Raw genomic sequence first — 17,939 nt, forward strand, 5'->3', positions numbered from 1 at the left:
CTGTATTCTTCCACTAAGTAAACATTTGCTATCCCTAGAAAATCCACCAGGGTGTGTTAGGATAGGTTTGTCAATGGTCCCAAGCTGTGAATAGTGACTGCTGGTTTAAATGGCAGAGACACTTTCCAAGCACGTGTCCCAGCATTCCATGCTTATCCACAGTAAGAAGACACCCTTTCTGGTCCAGTTTCCTTACTTATGCAGTTAAGATAATGTTATATACTATCTCTTCATAGCATCATCAAAAAGAAAATACTTTGTGAATCTTAGAACAGCTCTAGTGATTTTTAAAAATATTAGATCCCTAGCACAACAACCTTGTGGTTTGAATTGTGGGCATCCTCCAGGTAGCCCCAGGTTACGGCAGAATTGGTGTGGATTTATTTATTTTGACTCTCCCTCTGTTCAAGGACAGGATTCCAGGGCAGATTCTTGCTCACTTCAAAGGACGCTCAGGTCTTCATGAACATGAGCTTCTCTGAAAAGAATAAGAATAATGAATGAGGCACAGCAGAAGGTAGATGAGTCATATAGAGTGAGCAGCTTCCCACGTTTTGCTATCAGGAGGCCAGGGGCCAATTCATTCTCAACTCACTTCACCCTACCAGCAACCACATCAGCTATGAGGGGAATAGGGGCTGTCTACTTGGGTGGTATCGGACTGCTAGGACATCTCCTTGCCTGTTCCGTCTTATTGTACAAGGAATATTGTACAAGGAAAGCAGTCCCTTCAGCTCTCGTGTGGTGAACGATTCTGTGAGATGAGGCTGGAGAATGAGGATGGAATATTGCACCCAATTGTGAGGAGCTTTGCTTCTGACTTTGTTTCTTCTGCAGCCAAACCCAGCCAGAGTTTGGGGAGCATCCAAAAGAAGAGTCGATTTCCCCTTTGATCTCATGGCACAAAAATATAGCAGGTCCCACTTCCCTGAGAGCCTTCCCCAGCAGGCTTTTTGAGTGCCAAGGATTCCTGGGGTGAAGGACAGACAATTAGAAGAGGCCTGAAACAGTCGTTTGCAGTTTTACTCAGGATTTCTTCAGAAACAGCAGGCTTCATTTACATTTTTAAAAGACAAACATAGTTTTGAATAAAAGAAAGACATTAAGTCTAACCCAAGAACCTCTTAATGCTGGGTACTAATGTATCAGAGAGAAGGGAAAGCCATGGAGGCTTGCTTTGGATAGTGATGAGAGTTGATTCTACCAGCTCAATCCTTCAGGGGCAAAGCTGCCAGGAAAGGTGAGTCAGTAAGCAGAAGGGGGCAGGGGAGAGAGCTTCAGAAGGAGACCCCCATCAGGGTCACTGCCACAGAGACCCTCCAGAACTCAGCTGGAAAATTACCAGCTAGAATGATTTGCCAGGTCAGGTAACAGTCGGGGAGCAAAGAAGGACAGAAATAGAATATCAGGGCTGGGAGGGCCCTGAGACCGTGGGCTACTTGAGCTGAGAAAACAGCTAAGGACCTGGGAACTGGGAATGACAGAATTGTGGATGATCACCGCCACTGCCAATAATAATAAAAGCTAGCACTTATGTAGAGCTTTACATGTATAAATTCATTTGTTCCTCACAGCAACTCTACAAAGGGGGGGCTATTATTATCCCCTTTTTGAAAAAGAGGACACTAAGACACCTAGTAATTTTGGCTTGCGCAGAATTTGAATTCAGCTTTTCCTGACTCCAAGTTGCCTTCCTGTGACTACTTCCCTCAATGAAGAAGCTGTCCCCTGCCCTGGAAATTCTTGCCTAAGGATACGTTACAGAGCCTGGATCTTTTGGTTCTTGCTGCCTCTGATCCATTCTTTGTCAGCCATATGCTACAGCCTGCTAATAATGTAGACAGGTCTTTTTGAGTTCAATATAATTCAGCAAACAGTTTCACTGTCCTTTTAGTTACTAGCAATTGGGATTCTGGGAAGATCTCAGTGTTCTATTGTTCCCAGCCATTGATATGTCATCAAAAATGATAAATAAGAAGAATTGGAAGAAATCTGGAGAGACAGTTGAAACATCAAGGAGCAGGAAGACAGACCAGTGGGACGGAGCAGTCAGCACCACACTGACCTCAGAAGACCCGGTGTCTGCCCAGACACAGTAGGGAGGAAGCGCTGGTGAGAGTCTGGGGACAGTGAGACACTCATTTGTGCAGTTATGGCTCTTTCTGTGCCTTGGTATATTCATTGAAATTGGCATAATTATGAATAGATGTCTAATTGTTGTTTTTTCCCCAGCATGAAGCAAGCCGTTGAAGGGCAGAGAGGGCCAAACTTTCAGGCAAGTGAGTTGGACATGTGCTGCTTTTGTGATTCTATAGTCAACTTCAGTTTCCTCTTTAGAAAAAGAGAGGAAATCCTATCTATAATTTCTCTCTAAAAGTCCGATGAGATCATCTATGGAATGAACAGGGTAAACATCCACTATTTTTATTCAAAGAATATTTATAAAATACCTACTATGTGTAGAACACATGATTGTCACTGTGAGAGGCACATCAAGTTTCCAAGAGAAGCTTCCTGGTCTCTCTAATTCAGTCTCGTTATTTTCTGAAGTTAAGGATTCTCAAATGAGATGATCTAGAAGTATATTTGTATAGGTGTCCCTTCTAATAAAGATCACCATCCACTTCAGTTCTGAGGAATCCTTGTTTGTGTCTTAAGTTAGATACAGGGGTCCTCTAATACACTGAACAATCATTCCTCCTCTTCCTTGACATTGGAATTAGACCAGTTAAGGACATGAGCTGTCTACCCATTACTTCTCAATCTGACTCCATGACTAACCCATTATTTTCTCCTAAATGCTTCTGGTGATTCCTATTACTGTCATTCTATTTCCTTGCATCTAATGGGTTGTGGTTTACTTACTCACACTACTGATGTGCCTTTAAACTACACCTATATCCCTGTGCCCTCACTAGAACAGAAATATTCAATTAAAAATGTTATCTTTAAGGTAGAATCAAGAGCAGGAACAAATGTCCCACTTTATAGATGTTCAAACTATCATCCAAATAAATTGGATGACAAATTCAGGTTCTAAAGGGGTTAAAATAAGTTACACTGTCAGCATTAGAATCCAGCTCTTCATTTGCCAAACTCAAGGTACTATCCATCTACTCTCTCCCTCTGAACCACAACAGCCTGTAGCCCCTAGGACAACAAAGGGAAAGGGAGCATTTCTGATAGTTTGGCTGGCCTCTATGGTGAAAAGGAGATATGAAGGAGGGATTAGGAAAAGGAAGAGCAAGAAATAAGTTGAAGGACAAGGTACTTGGAATCCTGATCAGTCAATGAAAGGGAATCACCTAGCTTCTCAGAGAATCCCATCCTAATGAAACCTTACTTTCTCCTAAAGAAAAATATTTCCTAAATCAGAGTCCTCCAGTTGAGATCCATCAACTCAAGTCTTCCTCTAAGGCTAACTCTTTTGCTGTGTGATTTTGAACCAGTGTTTTCCTCTCTCTTAGTTTTACTTTTCTTATATGTAGAAATGAGATGGCAAAATTAGGAATTTCTAAATATTCTGGTTCCAAGCAAAAGTTTCAAATACACAGTCCACAACATCCATGAGTATTGCTCTAACTACATTAAAATATGACCAGGAAATAGTAAACAAGCAAAAAAATGTATGGCAAAACATAGAGAATATTCCATTTTGAAATGAAGTCAATATATGGCTCTCGGGGGTCATTCTGTATGGTTCTGTTGCCTTTGGGTGCATTTAAGTTGGATGCTGATGTTGTAATCTCCCTCTCAGATTAGACATGTATTCTATGTTCTATGGGCCCTTCTACTTCTGACATTCCATGTTCTGTGTTTCCTTCCAGGTTTGATATTCTTTTTTCTATGTGTTAAGTTTCCTCCTAAGTGTTATGTTTTAAGGTCTAGCTTCTAAATTCCCCATTGGTCTTGACCATTTTTACTTTTTATTCTTCCCAGCTCTGATGTTTTGTGTCCTGTGATAGTCTAAAGTCCCTTTGGGTTTGGAAATTCTATGGTTTTTGTTGCAAGGCCCTAGAATGTGTTTTTCTGTGTTCTAAGATCCTTCTAAACTCTGTCATCCTGTGTTCTGAGAACTCCAGCTTTGACTATGTTCTAAAGCCTCTTTCAGAAATAGTGAGGAATAGGTTTAGGAAGCAGGTGATGGATAAAATCTGGAAGCAGATGGCACAGAAAGCCTTTGGAAACACGTCAGTACACACATGTGCACATACATGTATGTACAAATGCACAGATTGCAATGCCATCTGGTGTCAGTAGAACCTTTTGCATGGGTAGATCTTAGACCTGCAGGATCCTGTCACCCCATGGCATTGAACAAGAGTGCTTTTATTCACCCCTCTTGATTATAGAAGCAAGGACAGGTTCAGTGTCCATGGGACATAATTAGTCCATAAGAGGACCTTGTCAGGACAGGAGGAAACCTTTCTCTTCCTTTTGCTGATTAGCCTCTCACTATGACAGCCAAACCCAGGTCGTTCAATCCTGGGACCACTGGAGATGATGTAGCTGAAGATGATGGGCAGGAGCACAGTTCCTGAATTCACAAATAAAAGGAAAGGAAAGGATGGAGCAGCTTTGAACTAGAGCTCAGACTTCCCTCAGGCTGATGTTCTCTACCCCTGCCCTCCTTAGTCCAGTCATTTGGAATCAGTTTCCATGACAACTCTTCCCTTTCTCCTATCTATCCATGAGCTTCTTAGTAAGGTCCTTAATTGCCTCATGTCACCACAGACAGAGGTGATCTGACGCTTCCAAATGGCATCATGGGAGCTGAGCCATCCCCACACATTCACCTGGCCCTTCCAGGATCGCAGAGGATTCTGCAAGCTTCCACCTCCTCCCACTCACTCTCAGTCTTTGGGTACACTCAGCCAAGGGGATTTCAGTACTTGGACCCAAGACTCGGGTTCAAATTTCTGCTATTTTACCGTGACCTTCAACAAATCCTTCCCTTCCCCTAAATCTTAGCTTTGTCATCTCTAGAATGAAGTGTTTGGACTAAGCCTTAGGGACCCTTTTAGACCAGCCCTCCGTGCCTGATGTAGCCATTTACTGATCCGTATTTTTATTTACGGTCTTTCCTCTGTGTGGAATAGCAAGCTCCCATCTATTTTCTATGGATCCTTAGCCAAAATCCAGCCCCTCCAAAATGCATTACCTCCTCCCTCCAGACACTATTATTGTTGTTGTTGTTGTTTTGCCAATAATAATAAAAATAAATCGCAAAATGATGTTCACATTTCTGTTAGCCTTTAAAATTCACAAAGTACTCCTTATAACTCTGAGGGAGACAGCCTGAGTTTGATCATTCCTATTTTACAGATGGCCACTAGATGGCACCATAGTACAAGAGCGCCATGCTTAGAGTCAGCAAGACTCCTGGGTTTTCCTGGGTTCAAATCTAGTCTCAGTCACTTCCTAGCTGTGGGATGCTGGGCGAGTCACTTCACCCTGTTTGCCTCAGTTTCCTCATCTGTAAAATGAGTTGGAGAAAGAGATGGCAAATCTTTCCAGTATCTCTGCCAAGAAAATCCCAAATGGGGTCACAAAGAGATTCGACTGAAACAACAATTTCACAGATGAAGAAACTGAAGATTGGAGGTTTAGAGACTGAAACAGGAGAAAGGGAAGACAGAGAAGGGAATTAGCATTTATATAGCACCTACGAATACAGCACATTACGAATAATAACTTCTCTAATCCTCACTGCAAATCTGGGAAGTGGATGCTATTATTATCCTCAGTTTATAGGGAAAGAAATTAAGGCAGAGGGAAGCTAAAGCACAAGCAGAGCGACTTGCCCACAGCACAGAGATAGAAAGAAAGGGAGGCAGGATTAGAATCCGGGTCCCTTGATTCTCAATCCAATGATATTTCTACTTGGTCACTTTCCTGGCTTCATCTCCAATTGAAGCCATTTGGATACAGTGTTTTCTAAAGACCCTTCTGGATCCATGGCAGTGAGCATGTATTAAGTACCAACTGTAAGCCAACTATTGTGCTGAGGCCTGGGGAGACAAAAGAAAAATAATCCCTGCTATCAAGTTGCTCAGAGGCTAAAGAAAAAAATAATGTCCAAAGAGCTGGGGACAAACAAGCTACAGACAAGCTACACTGAAGGCATTCCTGATCCTCTATCGATTTGTCATTTGACTGTGACAGCACTTTATCCTGTTGACCTTCATACGAGGGCTCTTTTTGCATCCTCTGTCTTTGTCCATATGAGTACTTGAAGCCTGCCCTGGTCTCCTCAGTTGCAACAGCACCTCCACCCCTACCTTCCCATTTTCTTTTTCATGCATGGACATGTACCTGCTCAGCCATATTGAACACATGGCTTCCATGGCCAGAATGTAAGTTCTTTAAAGGCAGAGAATACTTCTGTTCTGTCTATACATCCGCAGTATCAATCACAGGTTCTAGCATACAGAAAGTGCTTAATATATGTTGACTTACTGAGGTCATATTCTTCCTTTGCAACCCTCATTTTATTCAACATTTAACATTTGTAGAAATGAGTAGATTTGGATTTGTGTATTTTTCCATTCAGCAGGGACTGTGGAAAGTTTGTTGTGTGTTTGGATCTGTTTATAGTTCCAGCAGTGAGGGTCATTTGGAAGGAGGAGGTACTCAGTCTGTGTAGCTTCATTCCCTTCTCTCCTCCTCCCTTCTCCCCGACCCCCTAAGGATTATTGAAAATAAGCCTGGAATGCATGATCCCAGCTGAGATAGCCCCAGGCCACTCATCGATCATCCTCTATTTGTGGGGAATTTTAGTTATGGAAATAATGAGAAATCCCATCCAGTTCCCATTGAAGATGGGAGCCCTTTCTTGCTGAGAGCTTTGCTTTCAGCTGGCTTGGCAATAGGCTTCTTCCATCTTCCCCCATACACACTAGCAACAATTGTCTTCCCTCTGAGAAGGTGGGAATAAAGTGTAAGCTAAAGATGGTGAGGAGGAGGATATTGAGGCGGGGAGTCCATAAACCATGGACAGAGCCTTGTGGCAGGTGGATGGATGCCATGTCCTCTGCCAGTCTCTTCTGACTCAATCATAATATCACAAAATGTCAGATGTGGAAAGGAGCTTAGGGGATCTCAAATATAACTTTTTTTGTTTTATGAATGAGGAAATGGAGGAGAAGGGACTAGTCATGAAGTCAAATATAGGAAGAGAATGGAGTTATGGGTTGTTTCTTTCCAGGACTGAATGATGCATTTAGTTTCGATGGATCTGAAGGACAATGGGGAACTATTTGAAGTTCTGAAGTATAGACTGGCAATATGATCAGAAATCCAGTGCCAAAGAAAGGGGAATCTAATAGCAGGTGTGACGTGGATTAGAGTTGGGGGTGGGGGGGCATTCAGAGGCCCAGACATGAGGCTCTGAGTAAAGGCAGTATTGTTGGGAATAGAGAGCCAGAGGAGGGATGATTGGGGGAGATGTTTGAAAGGCTAACACTGATGATGCTTCCTGGTAAGTGGAATACTAAGCCTGCATAGAGTAATGTTAGGTATTAGAATCTTAAAATGATGACATTTTCTAAGCGCTCTGATGTAATCTCCCACCTTCTGAGAAATCCTTGACAAATGATAATCTGTCCCTGATCACATCCTTCTACTGAAGGGGAGCTCACTCTTACATAGGTAATCCCCAGTGCCATAAAGCACGTTCTGCTCCTTGGTACCTCCAATCATACAATCAACAGAGAATTTTCCCCAAAGCCACTGATGAGATTTACTGAAAATGCTGGGTTTGTTGCTCCACCAACAGGTAGAGGAGAGGGATCTTGAGTTGCTTCTGTAAAAAGAAATCCCATGTTTGGAACAGGCCTGCTCTCCTCTTTACTGGCCATTTTGAGTCTGCAGCATTGTGTCCTTGGTCTGGTATCACTTTGTGAAAAGTCATTGATGGTGAGATTATGGCCCAAAGAAAGAAAGCGATGAGATGAAAGATAAAGCTATTACAAAGGCCATTCAGGAAGTGGGGATGGTTAGATTGAAGAATAGACTGGGAGTGAAAGAACTTTTTCAGGTGGGTAAATGATTCCACTTAGGCAGAAGAGATTATTATTTTTGTTCCATTTGGTCCAGAGTATAGAACCTAGAGCAATAAGGAGAGGCCCCAGAGAAGTTGATTTAAATCTCACGTAAAGTGGTATTTTCCCTTCCAAAGAAATAAAGGAAAATCATTTTCTAACAATGAAGGAGATCCATCAGTGGATTAAGCAGGCTTGGAAGATGATGAAGTCTCCCTCATTGACAGGGTTTGGAGTGGAGAGTTTTCAAGAAAATAGCTAAATGAATATTTGTTGGGTGAGGCAATAGATTGGGTCCTGTCTTTGGATTAGAGGGCCTCTGAGATGCTATAATTCTATCACTGGTGTCCATTTTATCTTTCTCTCATGAGAATGTAAACTCCTTGAGGGTAGGAAAGGGTTCCTTTTTTTTTTTTTTTTTTTTAATCTCCACAGTATTTAGCACAATTCCTGCCCCATTTTAGGAGTCTTGTAAATGCTTGCTGACTTGGGTTAGACTAAATTAAATTAAGATCATGTTGCAAGAAGGGTATTGTGTTCATGGCTAGAGGTGACACATTGCTTATCTAGCAGGCTCTGCTTTTATAGGAAATCTCAGTTTTGTTTTTGAGATATGGGTGACAATGGAGAAGTCATAATTTTGTCATGTCTTGAATTTTAGGATAAAAAGTGCAACCTGGGAAATCTCTCAATGGGAGTCTTAGGGGGTCATGCTGGAAAAGGGATTCAGAAAGCAGCCCATCTCGGGCTGAGATGGAGTGTGGGTAGGGGAGGACATTCTATGAAAGTGATCTTTAGGTTCTGAAATCCCTCCTTGACATTTCAGCCAGCTTGGATTTTCCAAAACCCAGTGCTATAACCACACCGAGGTACCCTCCTTCTCCCCCTTTCCCTTTCTCTTCCCTTTTCCCTTTCTCTCCTCCTTTCCTTTTCTCTCCCCTCCCCATTTTCCTTTCTTCTTTCTTCTCTCCCCTCTCCTTTTTCTTTCTCCTTCTCCCTCCTCTTCTTTCCCTTTCTTTCCTCCCTTCCTCCTTTCCTTTCTCTCTCCCTTTCTCTTTCCCTTTCCCTTCTCTCTCCTCTCCTTCTTTGCCTTTCTTTCTCTCCCTCTCCCCCTGCCTTTCCCTTTCTCCCTCTCTCCCTCCCTCCTGGGAGCCTTTAGGCTGCTAGCTTGGCAGTTTGTAAGGAGATAAGTTTGTAAATATTGGTGGAATCAAACCTTTATGGGAACTGCTTCTTAGCCATTTTCCTCAGATGAAGGTCACTCGGGATATTATTCCCCGGTGGCTTCTCTTATGACAGCTTCATAGAATTGCTGGATTTAGAGCCAGATGAAAACTCAGAGGCCAGCCAGTTCAACTTCCACATTTTAGAGAGGGGAAAGTGAGACCCAAAGGGGGAAAAGGACTTGACCAAAGTCACACCTTACTCTATGGAAGTGTAAGGGTTGGAATTCAGTTGTTCTGACTTTAAATCTCTTCCTCCTTCCCTTGTGCACATAGCTGTATTCTGTCACTCACTGGAGCCAGTGTTTCTGGGATTTTTGTTTTGAATCCTCTGGGGAGAAGGGATGGGTTTTCCTAATTTCCTAAGTGGCAGTGAGCCCATCTTCTTAACTATTTTCTATTTACTGTGTATAGCTTTTGGAAATAATACTTGAGCTATTATGTTGTTTTCTTTTCATCCTCAGTACTCAGCTCATGCCTGATATATAGTAGGTATTTAATAAATGTAGTAGGTGTTTAAGAAATCTTCATTGACTAATGTGGTTTCCCCTTAGAAAATGGGAGCTCCTCAAGGGCAGGAATTTGCTTTTGTCTTCATATTCCTTAACCTTACACATAGTAGGATCTCAGGGAAAATTCTTATTCAATGGGAATCCATTTCCCTTTCATAGGATCAGAAAATTTGACCTTCCAAGGAAACTTAAGAACCATCCAGGATAAAAAGGAATAAAAGGGAGAGTGAAAAACATACTCAGGGAACAGACTGGAATACATTGTTCCACACAAGTGAGATGGTTAGACTAAGAAAGCCTTAACTTCTTGTTCCCCTCTCCTTGATCTTTTATTTGTTTGATATAGATTCAGGAAGAAATATATTCTTTCTTATGAATATGTTTCTGGAGGGAAGAGACTGTACTATTATTGGTTTTGGATTTTCCCAATATCTGCCACCAAGTAGGTTCTTTTTGAGTGGCTACAGATTTCTGAAGTCCATGAGAGAAAGGAAAAGAAATCTGAACCTTCCTTCCCAAGCATTAGGGAACTCAGGAAGACTTTTTGAGTGGCAGAGGGAAAGGAGTATATCTGTTCATCTGGCCAAGTTTTCGGCCCTGATTCTCAGGAGAGTCAGTTTTCACAAAGGTGGAGATGATAAAAAGCAAGGATTTAAGAAAGTGCCAATGTATAAGAGTACTTCATCTTCGAGAGAATCTCATTATACTCAACATAGGTTTATTAAATATTTCCTTAGAATAATAACAACAGCCCCAATTCAAATTCATATGTTTGCCCATTGGGTGAAGGAATACTATGGGTGGTATTTTGGTTGTAGCTTCTGTCATTGCCAAGGATGGACTAGATATTTGAGAGAAAAAGAGGAGGAGGAGGAGGAGGAACAAGAAGAGGAGAAAAAAGAAAAGGAAGGAGGAGATAGAAGAGGAAGCAATTCAAAATTGTTTCATATGAGGGTCAGTTATTGCAACTAAACCACTGTTTAGTCTGGAGAAAGTATGCAGGAGGATTGAGGGGGGAGTATCTGGAAAATCACTTATTTGAAAGATTTGCCTATGGGCAAAATCTTATTTTTTGTAAGATTGGACTGGTATCTCAGATGCTCGGAGGATGCATTCATTCTTTCAATTGTTCAGCATTTATTAAGTTCCTATTATGTTCAGACTAAAACAGGAGTTGGAATAATGGGCACAGGATACAGAGATCAGTTTTATCTTTCATTTAGTTTAAGAAAGACATTGCCAGTAGCTTGAAGGTAAAGGATGATTTGTGGGTATATTGTGGGAGGGAGGATAATTATTATTGAGTGAGATGATCTCTGCCCTGTCAATGATATCTATGAGTCTGAGCCTGGCCTCACACTTCAGCAACTTTCCAAATTCCACATCACCTCCCCTACACCTTCACTCTCCCTCCCTTGGGCTCACTCCTTTCAGAAGTCAGCATGAGCCATTTTTATGATTTCTAACCTGTTCTCTGTTCAGATGACCTATGCCTTACACACTAAGAATGTAAAGTAAAACCTGATAGGTCACTGCACTAGGTAACTTCTTGTTAAGTCATTTTTTTTTCAGTCAACTTTGACTTTTAATGATCCCATTTATTTATTAATTTATTTTTGGCCAAAGATACTGGAGCTATTGGCCATTTCCTTCTCCAGATCATTTTACACATGGGGAAACTGTAGCAAATAAGGTTAAGTGACTTGTTCAGGGTCACATAACTAATTAAGTGTCTGAGGCCAGATTCTAACTCATGAAAAAAAATCTTCCTAACTAATACTCAATTTACTTTGGTACCTAATACTCAATTCACTTTGGTACCCAGCTGACTCTAGATAACTTACTTTTTTTTTCTTTAGTGTGTGCCAGGTGTGTGTGTGTATGTATGTGTGTGTGGGGGGGTGAACATGGTACAGTGGATATTCTAAGTGCAATAAATGCAAATTGCAGTACTTATATTCTGAGCAAAGAGAACTGGTGCATTTCCCAAGAATGATCAATATCTGTTCTCACCACTGAGCAGTCAGTTTCTCAAAGAACATTTATTAATCACCTACCACATGCTAAGTGCTGGGTATGCAAAAGACAGAAAAGCCCCTCTTTTCAAGTCCTCAGTGTAATAGGACAACATGCAAAGGACCACGTACAAACTATCTGTAGACAGGATAAATTGTGGATAATCACCATAGGGAAAACATTGGTGATGAGATGGATTGCCAATAAAAAGGGAATTTTTAGATGAGTACCACCTTTTATTTGCCCCCACAAAAAATAAAAATAAAAATAAACAAAAACTCTTAACATACACATTACTCAACAAAAAATAAAAACAACTTCCCCCAATGAATCCTATTATTTATAGAATTGGAATTGGAAGAGACCTTAGTGAACTAACTATCTCATTCTACTGATGAGGAAACTACAGTTTAGACAGGTAGAGAGCAAAGGCTCAGTGTCTGAAGTAGGATTCGAATCCAAACCTTCCTAACTTCATTACTTGACCTAATACACCATGATGCCTAATTCTTGATCAAGCCCCCGTCTCTGTGTACTGGGGACTCTAGACCATAGATCACAGACTGCAGAAGATATAACAGATATAGCATCAACCAATCAACCAATCAATCAACAACTGCGCATAAAGCACCTATAGCTCTAAGTGCCAGGCGCTATCCAAGGTGCTGAGGTTATAATGGCAAAATCCAAATCTCTCCTGCTGTGAAGGAACTTACATTGTACCAGGGGAGATATATGTGTTTACATGTTTACAAAAAGATATAAGTAAATCCTGTGACTGGGAGGAAGGGATAGATTTTTTTTTTTTAAGAGGAGGGAGGACTTCACAAGGATGGTGATGCTGGAGACAATTTTGAAAGTCAAAAGGGGGGGGGGGGCATTCCAGGCACCAGTCCCAGAGGCAAAGATCAGAATGTTGAGTGTGATGAAGGACAATCAGAAGACCATTTTGTCAGGGTGGTCCAATGGGTGTGATCCCTCTTGTACTGATAAATCCTATGGAATAGAAAAAGTAGAAAAGTTGCACCAGAAGGTTATTCACCCTTCCCAATAAAATCATAGTCCCAGTTATTATCCTTATCCTGTCTGAGGACAAAAATGAATTTCTTCCATGAATTATTTGAGCAAAGTTGAAAGGACTTTTTTGAGTTGTTCTAGTGGAGGTGGGAATTTTTACTGAATCCAGAGTTGGAAGACACTCAATACCCATTCCCACTGATTCCCAAAGGAATTACAATGTCACTGCCCAAGCCAGTGGCTAGAGTACTGGAATCAGGAAGCACTAAGTTCAAACAAAGCCTCAGACACTAGCTGTGTGACCCTGCTGAGGCACATAATTTTGACTGCTTCAGTCTCCTTAATACCTTTCCCCCCTTCCACCTAGTTGCTATGATTAAATGAGACATTTGTAAAGCATATATACTTATAATACTTGTTCCTTCCCTCCTCTCCCAAACATTGTCTAGCTAAAACACCCTTTCCCCTTTGAACAGATGAAAAACACTGAGTCTCAGAGTGGGAAAAGGTTAGTGTCTCAGTGACAATCTGTGGAACTAGCACTTAAGTGTTAAGAGATCATGTTGTGACCCTTTCCCTGAAGTAGCAGGGAGGGGAGAGCGGAGTCATTTAACAGAATTTCAGCTACTAGTAGCAGTTGGATATGAAGTTCCATTATTATAGAACTTTAAAGCTTATACAGAGCTTTAAATCACTTCCCTGCCTCCCCCTAGTACAAGTCTTATTGTCTCTGGTTTACAAGTTGGGAGGGATTAATTCATCCAAGGTCACCCAGCTAGCAAAGGGTAGAGTCAGGCTTCAAAGCCATGCCTCTGGGTCTGGTTATATTTTTCCAGTGCCTCTTCAGGAGGGAGAGGTGCTTAGACTTCTAAGGCTGCCAGGTGTTCTGAGAAAGCCCGGATGCTGCTTTCTCTCCAAACTGGTGAGTCACTGTGGAGGTGACTGGATAGAGTCAAATAGAATGCCTATTAGGAAACCTTGGCTGTCCTTGCCCAAGCTTGGACATTTACTGGTGACCTTGAGACCCATCTTTCCCTTCTTGGGGTATCATTTCCTTACCCATAGACATATAAATTGGGGCCAGATTATTGCTAAATTAACTGTGAGTTCCTCATCGCTGGCTTTCACCAAGTGAAAACAGGATGGATGACCACTAGTTGGGGATATTCTAAAAGGATGCCTGCTCAGGTAGGGACTGGCCTCAGGGGCCTTCTGACTGGGAGAGAGCTTGAAATGATTAGGTTTTTGATATCAGTGGGCCAATCTGTAAGCTCCTTGGGTGGGTGAGTGGGGCAGGGGAATGCCCCTGATGCAAGGAATAGTGTTTGAAATATGGGGGCCTTAATCCTGTCTTGTAAAGTGACCGCCCCTTTCATTCCCAGGCTACCACCTAACCTGTACCAAAGGGGAGGGGGCTAATGACGGGATGGAGGGGCATCGGATCAGGAGGCAGACAGGAACGGTTCAAGTCCTGGATGGTCTTTCATATGACCTTGGAAAAGGTGCATACCTCCCCTCCCTCTTGTTTGCCTTCATATGTGATAAAGGGCAGGGGGACTGGCCTTACTGACCTAGGTGCCTCTGGAGACACCCTCACAGATGCATTCCAAGGTCATTTGGAGCTCCTTAGGGCTTGGGAGTCCTTCCTAACGAAGGCCAGGGCTCTCCCACTGGCCCGTGCGTAATACCCTCATCGTGTCCCCAGGCGTCCCAAACCTGGGGGCTCAGAGGTAGCTGGATCCGGCGACCCGGAGGTGGGCGACTCCTTTCTCCTTTTCGGACCACGGTGTGGCGGTACTTGTTGCTCTGACCCTTGTACCAGCCCCCAGCCCCCGCACCGAGATCGTGCCCAGCCTTGGGATCGTGCCCCGCTGCCATCCCGCTCTCGGGAAATTCTCCCCTGGTTTTTCCTAGGGAACTGGGCATGCTCAGGACTCAGGCCTCGGGGTGTGGGGGTTTTTTCCCGCCCCCAACCCCGGCTTTGGGGGCAAACAAACGGCTCCGTCCGAACGCTGGGCGCGGTGCCCGGCCTTTGAGCGGCTTCGAAACCTGAAACCTTTTGGTTTCGGGGGCAACAGTTGGCAGGGAAGGGGGCTCACCAGGGCAACGAGCGCCCCCCACCCCCCCTTCCCGGCCCAGGAGGGCGGCCTGCGGGGCCTCGCTGTCTCGGGCCGCCTCCGGGCACTCTTTGCTGCCCGAATGCGGTGCAGACGAAACCTGGCTGGCGGGGGAGGGCGGTCTGACAGAGCCAAGCCTGACGGCCTTCTCAGAGGTGGTGGCGAAGAGATGAAGAGAGGAAGGAAGATGAGAGAGAGGGAGAGAGGGAGGGATGGAGGAATGGAGGGATCAAGGGGACCCGGAGGCCCGAGGAACTCGCACCTGTACTGCCGCCCCCCGGCCTCCCAGCGCCCTGCAACCTGCAGCCCCTTTCCTCCCCCTGCGTCTAATGCTCCTCCCTCTCCCTCTCCCAGTCCCCCTCCCTCTCCTTCTCCCTCCCGCTCTTGCTCGTTCCTTTCCCCTCCTCCCTGTCCCCATCCCTCTTTTCCTCCTCCCCGTCTCCTCCTCTACTCTTCCCCTCCTCCTTCTCCTCGCTCTCCCCCCCACCCCCGCCGCCCCTTCTCTTCCCTTGGGTTTCTCCTTCCTTCCCCCTCTTCCTCGTCCCCTTCCCTCTCCCCTCCCCCCCGCTAAAATAAATAAATAAATAACTAGAGAGGGTGGGCCGCCCCGGGACTCGCGGCCGCCCCCACTCCTGCAGCCCAGCCCCCTGCACCTGTGGGGCGCCTCCGCCTCCCAGTGCCTGGCGCTTTGTCGGACTCTGGGGGAGCGGGCTCTTGGGGGAGGGGGTTAGGGACTGTGTGTGTTGAGGGAGGGGGGCTCTTGGCCCCGCGAGAAGTTAAACCCGCATAGGGCTTGCAGCCCCCGCCTCGGTTCCTGCGCGGGCCTTAGGTGCAAACCCAGCTCCCGCTCCCGCTCCAGCCGGAGCCCGCGTCCCCCGACCGGCAGCATAGGCGGCAGTAACATCGGCAGCAGCATCAGCGGAGTCCGCGGCCAGGAGGAGGAGAAGAAGGGAGAGGAGAAGGAGGAGGAGGAGGAGGAGAAAGAAGAAGAAAAAAGAGGAGGAGGAGGAGGAGGAGGAGGAAGAGAAGGAGGAGGAGGAAGAGGAGGAGGAGGAGGAGGAGGCGGGGGCCAGGCCAAGCAGTCCCGGCAGCGGCATTGGCGGGAGGTGGAGGAGGAAGAGGAGGAGGGGGCCAGAGCGGAGGCCTGGGGCGGGGGGAGAGCTACTGCGCAATCCGGCCCCCCGCCCCCGCCCCGGGCGGCCCGGCTCCGGGGGCGGGGGGCGGGGAAGGCTGATTCATGGAGCCCCGGCCCCCCCCATCCTCCTCCTCTTCTTCCTCCTCCTCTCCTGGGGCCGCTAGCCCCAGGCTGCCCCAGCCTCTGCCGCTGCCTGAGCCGCTGCCCACGCCGCCCCTGCCGCAGCCGCAGCCCCGGAGTCGGCGCTAGTCGCCCCTCCCCCTCCAGCTCCCCTCTCCCCCCTCCCAAAAGAAGACGAGGAAGAGGAGGAGGAGGCATAGGAACAGCCGCCGCCGCCGGATCTAGCCCGGACTCTTCCCTCCAGTGGTGTGTGTGTGAGTGTGTGTGAGTGTGCGTGTGTATGTGTATGCGTGTATGTGTGTGTATGCTTGTGACTGTGTGTGTGTGAGTGTGTGAGAGTGTGTGTATGTGTGTGTGAGTGTGTGTGTGCGCGCGCGGCGGGGCTGGAGGCAGAGCCGGAGCCGGAGCGGGAGCGGGAGCCGCGGACGGACCGACGGACCGACGGGCGGGCGGGCAGGCGGGCTGCCGGGCGGTCGTTCGGTCGGAGCCCCGGCGGCGGGCGGGCTGGAGGCGCGGATGCGGAGCCCGGGCGGCCCCCGCGATGCAGCTGCCCCGGGCGCTCTGGGCGCTGGCCGGGACGGCACTCTGCTGCCTGCTGCTCTCGGCGCTCCACGCGCACCTGCGCCGGGAAGGTGAGCCCCGGGGCCCCCGGGGGGCTGGGGGGGGGCGCAGCCCTGGGGAGGGGGGTTCGGCTCGATCCCCTCCTCCAGCCTCCATCCTCCCAAGCAGAACCTCTGTTCCCCTCCCACCCCCGCGTGTCTGGAAATGAGTGTCCCACGCAGGACACCCCACGCCTGGGCCCCCTGACCCCCCGAGGAGCAGCACGGGGCGCCCAGCCTCAGGTTCCCGCGGCTCCCGGGGCTCCCTCGCTCGCCTTCTTTCCTTTTTCTTTCGGCTCCAAGAACCAGCGCCGATCCGCCGGTGCCCTCTCCCCCCCACCCCTCTTCTATTCAGCGAGTTCTCAATAGATGGCACTCCAGTTCTATGCAAAGGGCAGGGTGGCCTCTGTCAGAGCGGGCGGAGGGCAGTCCGGCCCGCGCAGGGCCCCAGCTCCCCGGCCCCAGTGCCCTCGTCCCCTTCTAACTACGCCGGCAAACCCGCCCAAGTTTTGGGTGGGCCGGGCCTCTAAGCACCCTCCTCTCGTCTCCCCGGCCGGGCTCATTTACCCAGGACTGGGCTGGTGGCAGGAAAGTCCACGTGGAGGGGCCAAGTCCCCGGGCTGAGCCAGGGCAGGGGAATGGCCTTCCAGGCTTCTCAGGCTGCGAGCGGCGCAGCCCCGTGCCCTGCTCACTTTCGGTAAACCCCCTCCCTTCATTCCTTCCTTGTCACCCCACAAACTACTCACACTCGCCCTGGACTTAATAACAGCCGGGGCAGCTCCGATCCAACTCGGTCGACGCTTCCTTCATTTTAAAAGTATTGGCTTGACTAGCTCCTGCGAATGCCGGGGCTCTTTGCTGGACGAGGCTGTTTCTCCTAAGAGAAGCCCGAGCGTCTTAAAAAAGCTTATTTCTCCCAGTGTTTGTGTAGGGCCAGAGTATAGGATCCCATAAGTAAAGCAGCTTTCATGGCACCACGAAGTTAGGACAGACAGACAGACACCCAGAAACTTCTTGGGAACCAGATCAAAGTTTGCCGTCTTACTACTCAGGGGCATTTCATTAGACGTTCGCTTGGACATCTAAAGCCCTTGATGGCCCTCCTTCCTCAGCGGTTTAGGAGTGTCTGTCTGGGGTATCACGATTTTCCGTAGCTAA

The 17,939-nt window shown here is 46.6% G+C and overlaps 1 protein-coding gene across 2 annotated transcripts in view; it reads left to right on the forward strand.

The window, feature by feature from the left end:
* TAFA5 (TAFA chemokine like family member 5) overlaps positions 1–17,939 on the forward strand; it is a 532,252-nt gene that overhangs the window by 172,200 nt on the left and 342,113 nt on the right. Inside the window, exon 1 of one of the 2 annotated variants that reach the window (XM_051963073.1) lies at positions 16,668–16,814. The exons of the other annotated variant lie outside the window; for it this stretch is intronic. Coding sequence (XP_051819033.1) covers positions 16,724–16,814 — 91 coding nt within the window. The 5' untranslated portion in view covers positions 16,668–16,723. Of the gene's footprint in view, positions 1–16,667; positions 16,815–17,939 lie in introns of those variants that run through there. 2 annotated transcript variants of the gene reach the window in all.

The sequence above is a fragment of the Antechinus flavipes genome, chromosome 5 (assembly GCF_016432865.1).
Source record: "Antechinus flavipes isolate AdamAnt ecotype Samford, QLD, Australia chromosome 5, AdamAnt_v2, whole genome shotgun sequence".
NCBI lineage: Eukaryota > Metazoa > Chordata > Mammalia > Dasyuromorphia > Dasyuridae > Antechinus > Antechinus flavipes.